We start from the raw sequence: 11,654 nt of genomic DNA, 5'->3' as shown, positions 1-11,654 counted from the left end.
AATACTCAAATATTGTATACGAAAAGGCAGAAACTGACCAATGATCAATAGATTGGTGTTGCACTAACTATCCGCATGCTAGCTGTTCATGCTATCCTATTTTGTTCAGTCTCTCATATGACGAGCTGAATGTGTCAATTAGTGCTCAAGTTTGCCGGTAATGCTAATGAGTAGAAAATAAAACACATTCTCAACAATTTAGGTGACGTAAAAACGACAGCAGTCCAACATTGTAATCACCAAAACCAACAACTGTCATCACTAAAACACAATGTCCAAAATGTTTATGCACAAGTATAACATAGAAGCAATGTCAACAGAGATTCAAACAAGTTTATTGTCATGAAAGCAAGAAACAAACACAGTAATTGCGACCACAGAAGGATTAGGAGGCTGGACTCTACTAAAAAAAAAAAAAAAAAAATCAACGGATTCCTTCAGTGCATCCTTGAGCACGCCGAACGACCTAGACGGCGTCGCTTGGTCAGTTTGTTCATAAATAAAATTGAGGAAAAATAATAAAGACAGCAGTAGCAGTAGTTTGGGAAATACCAATGAAAGAAGCTTGCGAGGTCCGTTTTTGTTTGGATGGAAAGGGTCCAATTCATCTCTCACTCCACTTTGCTGTAGGCGTCGGCGTGGCCCAGAACCTTCTTCCTCTGTCGGATCATGTGGAAGTAGAGCTGAGGGAACACTGCCCGAGGGAAGAAAACAACCAAGGAACATCAGAGAACACTTTGTTGGCTCGTGCGTCGTTATGGAGACAAAATGGAGGTCAGCTTCACACAGCGGGATTGGTGGCGCACCTCAAAACCAAAACCACTGTTATTTAGCGACACAAAAATTTGCTACGCGTGTCTGTCATTAATAAACTCACTCAATTGGGGGACTTACGCGGAATGTAGGAGATCATGACGAGGATGAGGAAGGTGTAGTAGTCGAAGGAGAAGTTGTACTTGTTGGGCAGCGTGACCGAGTACAAGCCTGTCTTCTGCACGTGGGGTAGCGCCGCATAGATGGTCAGAAGTTCGCCGCTCACACCCATCGGGTACAGCACGATGAAAAAGGTGTACCTGTCGCAAAAGGGAAATATTGGAGTAAAGAAACATAGACGTTGATTCCGTGCACAAGAATTTCTCTGTAAGATTTATTTTTAAAAAAAACGGCTGCATTCAGCAATGAAATTGTCATATTTTGTAACTTTTATTTTGCCACTTCAACATTATCTGTTCAGGAAATGGCTAAAGTGGGCAACAGGAACATTGTTCGGATCCCGCTTGTGTCCTACCGGGCCCACTTGATGAGGTACGGCAGGTGGTTGAGCAGGCTGAAGGTGTAGAAGGAGTAGCGGATGATCTCGGTGACGGTCCAAGCGCTAACAAAGAGCAGCACGCTGTCCTCGCTCTGCACCTGCACGCCAATCAAACGCATGCGTCAAAAAGGAGGTGAGAAGACATTTCATCCCATCGTGGGCATCCTCGATGCAGAACCATGCGGGTTTTGCTCACAATTCGATGGTAGGTTACAAATAGCAAGTTTGAATAGTCTATATTTCTACATGGGGATGGACAAAGAGCTAGTGGTTAAAATTCCCAATGTCCCTGCTTCCACTCATTGTGACAAGACAAGATAAATTAAAGTAAGAAAAAAAAAAAAAGGACCACAACCAATCGTCCCAAACATCAATCCACACAGCAAGTCAACCGCATCCGCATTGAGTGTGTTCATTCCTGCGACTTGTGACTTACGTGCTCACGACTCGGACGCATCCTACAGCGCATCAAAAATATTTATCAAGTGGCAGCTTTTACATTGTGCTGTGATTATTTATACATATGTGTGTGCGTGTGTGTGTGTGTGCGCGAGTGGGTAAGTGGCCTACCTCTCGCACGCTGTGTGTGACGGCCCAGGTGAGAAAGACCCGAGACATGACCTGGAAGCCAGTCAGGACAACGGAGGATGGAACAATCCCTGTAATAACAATTTCATGCTCTTACTACGTTTCAGTTTCAATCGTGAGGAGGGATGATTGCATCCCTTAGTGGCCAAAGCAGGAATTATATGTCCAAAATGTTCTTTTCAAAAATATGTTCTATGACCCACCACTAGTTTCACTAGTATTCTGATAAATATTGCATGAAGGTGGAGGTGCAACTCACCAACAGCGCAGTGTATAATCTGTGAAGGGAAAGGCAAAGATCAAATAAGAGATTTTGGGGTTTTTTTAATTATTGGATTTGATTGTTAGACAAACGTGCGGACCTCCAAAATGGCACCGGTCTGAAAGAACTTGAGGGGTTTCTCGATGGAGTAGTAGAGGCCGTGGTAGCTTCCTCGAGCCAGGTACGCTCGCACCAGACCCACGGCAATCACTAGCCACCTGCAACACAAAAGCAGTACAAAATCACCGCGCTGGCTTTTCATTTGGCTATTTTGTAAACACAGATTCAGACGCACATGACGTACTGGATTGAAATACAGGAACTCTGACCTCAACAGTCTGAAAAGTGTGACTATATTTACTTTATTTAAGGTGGATTACACAGTGGCTGACTTTATTTTGGTTAATTCTTTGGGTATAATTTTTTTCCCGAGGGGAATTCTCAAAATGGAAAGTGAGTGTGTGTTTGTTTGTTTGTGTGAGCTGGGGGGGTTGCTTAAGCTGTTGCCCCACAACCCGACCTCGGATAAGCGGAAGAGAATGACTGAATTAATGAATGAAAATATATGACAGAAAATTCTCTGGATTGAAAATGTATAAAAGTATAGAAAATATATACTGTAATGTCAAAGCAAGCATTGCAACGCTCACAATGTGGCCCAACTGGTTGGCACAGTGAGAATTGTGCAATAATTTACACATTTGTCATTTAAAATGTTACTCACACAACTAATCATTCATTATTGTCTTGTCTTCTGATCTGATTTATTTAAATCAATCAATTTAAAATTTGATTTCCGTTTAATGATTAACTTTATTCTAAGAAAAATCTACACTATAGCTACAATTTTATTCTAAACCATTAAAACTCCGAAGGCCACAAAATAACGCAGCCAAAAAGATGAATGAAGGAAATTACTCTATTAAAAATGTGCAAAAGAATAAATTCCTCCGCGCATGCGCAATCATGTCTTGTTAAGGTTAATGCATGTTAAATGACTGCGAGGCAAATTCGAAGTTCATTGAAAAGCATAATAGTTTGCATTATCACCGATGACTATAGCAAAGGTAAAATCTTACGTTGAAACAATTAGGATAATGATTGCTAATAATTTCAGCCATTTACAACAGTGCTGTCCATGCTTCATATTAGCATCAGTAACATGCTAGCTTACCCCGCTGTCATAACAACATTGTAGATGACCAAATAAGCGGTTGCCAAGGCACCGGGTCCCTTCTTTTTATCTGGAGCTTTGTCGCCCTGGGCCGCCTTGCTGGCCCCCGAAGCAGCTGCCGACATGACTGCAAGCGAGCTAGCCCGTGAGGTGATCGATCTTTGGCCCTGGAAGGTGGCCGCTGTCACACCGGAAAAACTACCGAAGCCAAGACACAGAAGTGACGTCACGCACTATCCTCCCTACTCATTCGCTATTATTATAATCAAAAAGTATTATTATTCTTATTCGATATTGAAATTTTCGTTGACTTAAAGGGGTTATAATGATAATAATATTAGACATTTTGTCAACGGGATTTTTTTAAATACAGGAAAAAACAACCTGATAGTGACGTGACTGAAAGAGCTTTTTCGGTCACTTCCGCATTTAATATAGGAGGAATATTTAATGATCTAAATTAGGGTGAATTGAACATGGCTATAATAATACAAATAAAAATTAAAGAAAATACACCATATGCAAGGGCAGCAAAAATGAGCAACAGAATCAAACTAACAACAAAGATTTGCAAAATGACAGAAGATAAAATTATTGTGAATAAGGTAAAGGTTCTATAGTTTGCAGGTGAAGTAATTAATTGCACCCAACAAGCTGAACATAGGACAGAAAAAGCGATTGTTGTTAAAGTGCTACAAAATATCTCAATATTAAAGGAATATCTTGAGAACCGAGGAACAGAGAAATAATACAAAAAGAAAGACAAACTCAGTCTCCAAATCAAATCTAAGTCCTGGAGATTTGAAGTTAAAGCGTGTCAGCATTGACAATCACTTGGTAATTATGAATTATAAAATATGTGAGAGACACTTAATGAAAGGGAAGTGAAATAGTTCTTGACTTTGTTTAAAATAACATATAAGCCGCAGCAGTAATAATTACAGATCATTAGATGGCGATAGTGTACTATTTGAGTTTGCCATCCGTCTTAAAACGCAATAAAGATGAAGACGAAGGAGAAGGCAGAGGAAACCGATCAGGCATCGCCGAAGACGACTAAGTTCCCGGAAGTCCTACGAGTGCGACTTTACAGGATAAGGAAACGTTATTTATTTCGCTCTTTTTCGTCTAACGTGCCTGACAACCATCTTTCCCATCTTGGATACTTTGTGGTAGCTCTTTATTATGCCTTTTTTTGCCTCAAACCCATTTGACCAAGATGTGGGTAAGTGAATCACTTCCTTTGTTTTGATGTAAAGAGGTCCACTTGTTGCTAACGTTAGCTTAGCTAGAGTTTCTTCATTGTTGGCTGGCGCCTGTATTAAATTTCCGTTGACAGCGAAAATTATTGCTTCCAAGTGTCATAACGGTGTGGAAAAGGGGAGGTTATACGATGAAATTCCCCTCAACGAGTTGCTTTAAAGAAGTAAATGGCATTCAAAGGAATACAAACACTATCTCTTGACCTGCCTCCTGATTGGAATGTAGGGCATCTAAAACGAGTGGACATTCAAAGCTTGAAAACAAAACAAAACGTTAGGTTTAATATGAGTGGTATAAAATGGTTACGTGTCAGAAGCACATTGTTATTGACATATAGGATAAGATAAAAGTAGGTGTACATTTGAGCATTTTATTTTAATAGTGACACTGATTTAAAAAAACATTTATTAAGCAGAGTTAAATCTCGTAAGCGATTGAAATGTCCTCCTTCAGCATCACAATGTTATTCAAGCCTTTCCAGAAAACTGCGACAAGCTTGAATAAGTTACCTACTTTTGAGCCACTCTATAGATTAAAGTCTTGAATGTGTTTATTTGCAGAGAAGGCGACTAATGAAAATAACACCACAGAAGACTGGACGGTCATTATGGACATCTGCGATAGAATTGGAACTACAACCAATGGGTAAAGCCAGGGGAACGAAAAAGGAACATCTCCAGAATTGCTTGCTTTATTTTGGGGGTGATTTGTAGTAGTGACTTCTGTGCTGTTTTCTTGAATCCAGACCGAAGGATGGCCTGAGGTCCATCATGAAGCGAGTCAACCACAAAGTGCCTCATGTGGCCATGCAGTCCATCAATGTGAGTTAGTGACCTCTCACCATCTTGTTACCATCAAAGACAACAACATCATGTCAGCATCATCTCAGCCCTTTGCCACAGCAAAACTTTATTATGTGCTTAAAAGAATTATGTCACTGGCAAAGGGAACAGCACCACCATCATATGACCACTAAAGACACTATCATAACCCATCAGTACTTTACCCAGAACTAAAACATTAAACTTATTATTTGTAAAATAGAATTGTTACTTTAACTTGAATTGCAAATGGTACATGGCTCGCTTTGACCATCAGAGACACGATAGCATATCCTGTAAAAAAAAAAAAAAAAAAAAAGTCAAAGAGAACAGCATTGTCAACCTGTGACAACAATCAAATGCATATTATGAAAGACAAGGCAGCTTTATTTATATAGCTGGTTTAATACATAACTCAATGTACATAAGTACATAATTTAAAAGCATTTAACGACAAAATATTTAAAAGAGGTCGCTGATGGTGTAGTGGGTAACTCGATTGACTTTGACTTGTGCGTGCAGCATCGGATCAGTTCCCACTCTGATGCTTGTCTGTGTGTGCCCGGCAACTGGCTGGTGACCAATCAAGGTGCCTTCCGCACTTCACCCATAGTCAGCTAGGCTCCAGCATCCCCCGCAATCCTTGCACAGGTGTCAAACGCCGGTCCTGGTGGGCCACTTTCCTGCCTGTTTTCCATCTCTCCCGGCTCCAACACACCTAATTCAAAGGATCATCATACAAATGATGAGAAAATAATTACGTTACGAGCACATCTGTGGCCTCAAACAGTCGGCTAGCATCGGTTAGCCAGTTAACAGCCCCTCGCATGAGCCAACATCAGCTCTCACTTTCTGACTCCCACGTCACTCACCAGGCTAAGCCCTGCCTACCTGACATACACGAAGCAAAATAAATTCTTAAAACGATGGGATAATCGATTTTAAAACTGTTCGAGAGTTGCGGCCCTTGATAGAATGCCAACATTTTGCACCCAACTTTTTTTTTTTTTTTTGTCTTTAAGTTGCTGGCCGCCTGCGTGTCCAACTGCGGCAAAATCTTCCACTTGGAGGTCTGCTCACGAGAGTTTACGAGTGAAGTGCGGAGCATATTGAACAAAGTATGTCAAATTACTGAAAATATATTTAAGGAGAGGTGTTAAATTTGCTGAAAATGGCCTTAAGCCGTCTTGAATATACCCATCACTAAAAGAAGGTGTAGATGATGAAGTTGTGAGTGTGTCGATGTCAGCAGGCGCATCCCAAGGTGTGCGAGAAGCTGAAGGCGCTGATGGTGGAGTGGGCCGAAGAATTCCAGAGGGATCCTCAGCTCAGCCTGATTGGCGCCACCATCAAGTCGCTGAAAGAGGAAGGCGTCAGCTTCAATTCGACATCCGCGCAGGTGAGTCTTGTGTGGTTTGCTTTCCCCAATTGTGTGTTTAACACCAAGATGGAGCATCGCTCGTTGCCCACACTAACAATGTCAATGACCTTTGCTCCTCACTTTAAATTTTTTTTTTTAACAATACACTGTATCCCAAAATCATCAAAAATGGAAAAAAAAACCCACAAGAATATTTTTTAGAATTGTTCAGTCCCATTACACAAAGACTAACACTTTAGCAATTTAATTAAATAATTTCATGCTGAATTTTGGGCTACCAAGGTTTACAAGGCCATTACTTGTAATTGCATGAGACGGCTCTCCTCCTAAAACGAGACACTATGCTATTTAAAAAAAAAAAAGATTTATCCTTGGTGTGTTTTGTGAAAAGCATGCTACAGTAACGACTTTCTGGGAACTTGTTTAAATTGTGCAAAAAAACAAATCTGGTCTCTGAGGAGAGTTTGACCTTTTTCCAGCAGATGAGATGGTTTGAAGGCTGGTGCGGTCGGTTCTGAAAAGGAAGCGTTGGTAGCTCACCTCGCTTACCTTCTTTGTTCACCAACTCTCTCTCTCTCTCTCTGAACGCCGCAGGGGTCCAGCGTGAAGGGCAGCACCTCGCCTGCTGCGAGCAAAGCCACGGATGACGACGACGACGACGACGACGACCTGACCAAAGGTGGAATCATAAATAAATTCACCATGATCGACATTTTTTTTCCCATTTTCTGACATGAAACTGACCAAACTAGTACCTTAATCATAATTAGTCAAATTGAAATATGAATAAAATATAAATAAATGCATTAAATTTAGAAGACGTTTAAGCATTATTATTTTTTTTAATCCGGTTATAGCAAATGCTGTGAATATTCTCTCCATCCACTTCCTTTTCCTCAACATGGCAGCCATCGAGCTGTCCCTGCAGGACCAGAAGCATACGGATTCACGCCCCCCCATGATGTCCGGCGATCCCCCCAGCTACGGCAACAGCGAAGGCGGCGGTCCGGTGCAGGATGCGCGCAAGGTCCGAGCGCTGTACGACTTTGAGGCGGCCGAGGACAACGAGCTCACTTTCAAAGCCGGAGAGATCATCCTGGTCTTGGACGACAGGTTGGGCTAGATGGCTTTCAAGTCTAAATCTGAGCATTGTAACATTCATGTGGGGACGCGTATGCAAATTACAGTAGTGGTGACTTCAATGTCATTTCTATTTGTCTCCTTTGTTTTGCGGTTGCAGTGACCCAAACTGGTGGAAAGGGGAGAACCACCTTGGTGTGGGGTTGTTTCCGTCCAATTTTGTCACCAGCAGCCTGAACAGCAGCCTCAACAGTGAATCAGAAACGGGTCAATACCGCCTGCAGTGTTGCATGTTATTGATTTTTTATTTTTTTTTCATTGCTTTAATGTCATTTGTTTTTTTTTTTTCTCCTCTAACAGGGTCTGCAGTGGAGAACGTGGTCAACTCAGAGGAGTTAATTGCCAAACCCACGCCTGAGCCTAAGCCTGAGTCCATATTTATTGATGAGGTTTGTGCCTACCTGATTTTTCTACTCCAGGAAATTTTTATTGGTGGTTGTATGACGTTCAATAACATCACAGAATGAATGGCTTCTAAAAAACGCATTTACCTCATATCAGAAATCAGAATCGGAAATCCCTTCATTGTCATTTTACAGTGTGCAACGAGATTAGAGAGCTCCCCTCTCCAGTGCAATACTCAACTGTAAATTATCCATAGTGACTAAAACAGTCTCGATAATTGCAATCACAACTGTGCCACAGTGCGCAATAGAAACCAACAAATGTCTTTTGTCTGTTGTCGCAGGGGAAGATGGATAGATCTTTGGGGATGCTGCAAAACGCCGACCCTGCAGATCCAAATCCAGACCCGTCTGAGCTGCTCCAGCTGGAGGGTATAAAGCCTCACACTTGTGTAAACATGCATGCAATTCTTGATTATACTCCGACCAACTGTGTGTGATTGAACAGACGCTTGTGAGCAGATGAACCCCATCATCGACGAGAAGCTGGATGAGCTCGACCGGTAAGAAGAAATTGAGGTCTTGTGAAAATGCCAACCGGACCGGTACCAGCCTGTAGCATAATCTCTCTTCTCATGTCCGGATACAGGAAGCACTCAGAGATGTCGGAGCTCAACGTGAAGGTGCTGGAAGCTCTGGAGCTGTACACCAAACTTATGAACGAGTCGCCGCTGTACCAGTCCTACTCCAAGGTGGCCCACTATGGAACTGCGACCCCCGCAACCAACATGCAGGTCAGAATTACAGGCTTTGACAAAAAAATGCCACATAGTAAAAAAAAATGTGCTTGTTCCTTGCAATGTATTTATAATAAGTGGCAGGTTGTGTAACAACAGAACGAAAACAAGACTAGAAATAATCCCCGGTTAAATAAATGCTCGCGCATCCCACGCCCAGCTGAGCCTCATCTCTTGCCTCGTGAAGCGTGACGAGTTGATGAATAAAACGCTGGCGAGTGAAGCCGTGCAAACAAAATTGCCACGGTTGATTGACAGGTCAAATATAGACGCAAACACAATTCTTTATTTTGTTGGTATTGTCACATGCTGATGTCTTTTCATTTTCACGTTTACTTTTAAGTAAGCCAGCCATTTTTTTCCCCACCTCCCTGGAGAAGTCGCCTGCCGTTTTCCCATCTCGGCCTCTATTATCTACACTGAAAGATGTTCGTGTTGCTCCCTGGAGATTTCGGAATGTCCGCTTCATCGGCCAGCACACACTTGCCCTCATTCCTGCTCCTCTAACTGTAACATCCAAACCAGTAATATAGTATGACAATGAAGTCACAGCTTTCAAATATTAGGACAGGAAAAACTTAAAAAAAAAAAAAAAAAGTCATAGTATTACAAAATGAACATTTTCTTTTTGTGAGGAAAAAAAAGTTGTAATTCTATGAGGATAAAGTTTGAAAATGATTCCCCTAATTTTACTGCAGTATTCAATAAAAACAATACTTTATTGCATTAAAACAACTTAAGATTCTTATCTCAAAGATGACGATTGCCTATCCTAACCCTAACTATATTTTTCCCTTTGGAGAAATAAAATAAAATGCTCTTAAGATCGCATTTTTTTTATCTTTAAAATTAAAATATATTTCTTGTCCAATTGTAGCTTTGTTTCTTGCAAAAAAAAAAATCTAGCCTTGCAATTTTACAACTTCAACATTTTATCCAAAGTTATTCGAAGCCTCTCTTTACAATGCTAAGTGGTTGTATTCAGGGCTACGGTGGCCAAGTCACTGCAACTGCTGCCACTGGCGCAAATGCCTACCTGCCCCCAGGGATGCCTCCACCACAGGCCTACAGTTTGCCCAGCGACCAGCAGGGGGCGCTGCATTCGCTGCCCAATAACAACCAAGCTGCACTGCCAACCTACATGAGGTAAGAAGGAACTCACCATCCTATTTTAGATCAACAAACAGGGGACAGAATACAGAAATAAAATCACATTTTACGTTTTTTTTCATTTTAGTATTTAGTTTAACTAAAAAGTATTCATTTGTAAAATAACACATTTTTGAGAGGTTAGAAATGACCAGAATTTAGTTGAATTTAGTTTAAAAAAAAACCTAATGTTTCTGCATTTTCAAGAAATCCTATTTCAAAAGAAACACATTTTTTAATAGTCAAAAATATATTTTGGAAAAAAAAACTATTGTGAGAAGTTTTTTTTTCAGGAGAACATTTTAATTACTAGCATAAAGCTATCTTTTCAAGAAAGTTTAAAATGTAAATTTTGGTGTATTTTTTTATCGATTTATTATTTGTGAAAAAATACATTCATACAGTCCTACGCAAACAAATGTTAATCCAGAATGTCAACAAACTAACCTGTTGCGTTGACAGCAGCGCCATCAACTCCCATCACCAATATATGAACCAGGCCGCCGGCAGCACCGCTTACCCGCAGATGCCCGTCGACATGTCGGCCTATCACAGTGGCACCATGCCGCCCGTGTCCTACCCTGCTTCTGCTGCTGTCCCGCAGCACCACCAGCACCAGATGCAAGGGGCATACTATCAGCAACCCCTCCTCTAAAACGTAACCGTCAGTTGTGTGTGTGTGTGTGTGTGTGTCCTGGTCTACCTGACAACTACTTCTTGGCTAACATGGTCCCCATAGCGAGGATGAGCACGTCCATTTTCACACTTTGTCTTTCAATACCAAACGCGTTTTTAAAATCGTCTACGAGTAGTTGAAGTCGATCTGCGCATTTTCACGTTCTTCTCTCAACCTCCCCCTGCGCCGTGAAGCCTGACAAATGTGGGGGAAGGCTTTTTCCAATGTATCGCTGTTCCCAAAGTGGGTGTAAAAAGTCGACCTGCGAATGTAACTCAATATCCGAAACCCCATTTCACACTGCCAATCATACTTGTGTGACTGTTAGCACTGCGCTGCATGCACACTTGAAATTTCCAGATAATGGGACGAGTCTTTAACACCTGACACTCACACCTCCCTCCATTTTTGTGTCCCAACGCAATTGTCATCCACCGATCAAAATCAGCCGCCATCCATTTTGTACCCCCTTAATTGGGCCCCCATGCTGTACAGCGACATATTTCTTCTTCTGTGTATTTTCCATGTACAGTCGCACCTTAGCTTTGTACCCATGTATTTACCACTGGATGCCTTGTCCACCTGCGTAACAACACAAGCGTTACGCAGGTGTGCTGCTACTGCTTGTGAAATATAATAATATATGTGTATATATATATATATTCCCCCCAAAAAGTGCTCTTTTACCCTTTTGTAACTTTAAATATGTTCTTCCAGATAATAAAATAAATAAAACAAGCTGGAGTG

At 41.4% G+C, this 11,654-nt stretch overlaps 2 protein-coding genes across 4 annotated transcripts; one reads left to right on the top strand and one right to left on the bottom strand.

Moving 5' to 3' along the window:
• Positions 1-319: 319 nt before the first annotated feature.
• hacd2 (3-hydroxyacyl-CoA dehydratase 2) lies at positions 320-3,556 on the bottom strand. Its single transcript, XM_088315015.1, has 7 exons — positions 3,337-3,556; positions 2,263-2,380; positions 2,160-2,178; positions 1,883-1,971; positions 1,289-1,410; positions 895-1,073; positions 320-694 (listed from the first exon to the last, which is right to left on the bottom strand). Exons 1-7 carry the CDS (start codon positions 3,459-3,461, stop codon positions 612-614), a joined length of 735 nt encoding a protein of 244 aa, XP_088171141.1. The 5' UTR covers positions 3,462-3,556; the 3' UTR covers positions 320-611.
• On the top strand, positions 3,541-11,645 carry stam2 (signal transducing adaptor molecule (SH3 domain and ITAM motif) 2). 3 transcript variants are annotated; one of them, XM_088315014.1, is made up of 14 exons: positions 3,541-4,561; positions 5,160-5,244; positions 5,345-5,420; positions 6,443-6,538; positions 6,673-6,819; positions 7,396-7,480; positions 7,710-7,914; positions 8,042-8,148; positions 8,242-8,330; positions 8,630-8,717; positions 8,794-8,848; positions 8,935-9,079; positions 10,068-10,228; positions 10,694-11,645. In XM_088315014.1, the coding sequence occupies exons 1-14, from the start codon at positions 4,522-4,524 to the stop codon at positions 10,884-10,886; spliced, it is 1,572 nt and encodes a 523-aa protein (XP_088171140.1). In that variant the 5' UTR covers positions 3,541-4,521; the 3' UTR covers positions 10,887-11,645. The 3 variants fall into 3 exon arrangements, with proteins under 3 accessions (XP_088171140.1, XP_088171139.1, XP_088171138.1); XM_088315013.1 differs by having other exon boundaries at positions 6,670-6,819; positions 10,697-11,645; XM_088315012.1 differs by having other exon boundaries at positions 3,623-4,561; positions 6,670-6,819.
• Positions 11,646-11,654: the final 9 nt, after the last annotated feature.

This window comes from Idiotropiscis lumnitzeri, chromosome 14 (genome assembly GCF_059441095.1).
Source record: "Idiotropiscis lumnitzeri isolate Australia: NSW breed Sydney's pygmy pipehorse chromosome 14, RoL_Ilum_1.0, whole genome shotgun sequence".
NCBI classification, from domain to species: domain Eukaryota; kingdom Metazoa; phylum Chordata; class Actinopteri; order Syngnathiformes; family Syngnathidae; genus Idiotropiscis; species Idiotropiscis lumnitzeri.
This window is presented reverse-complemented; position numbering and strand designations above follow the sequence as displayed.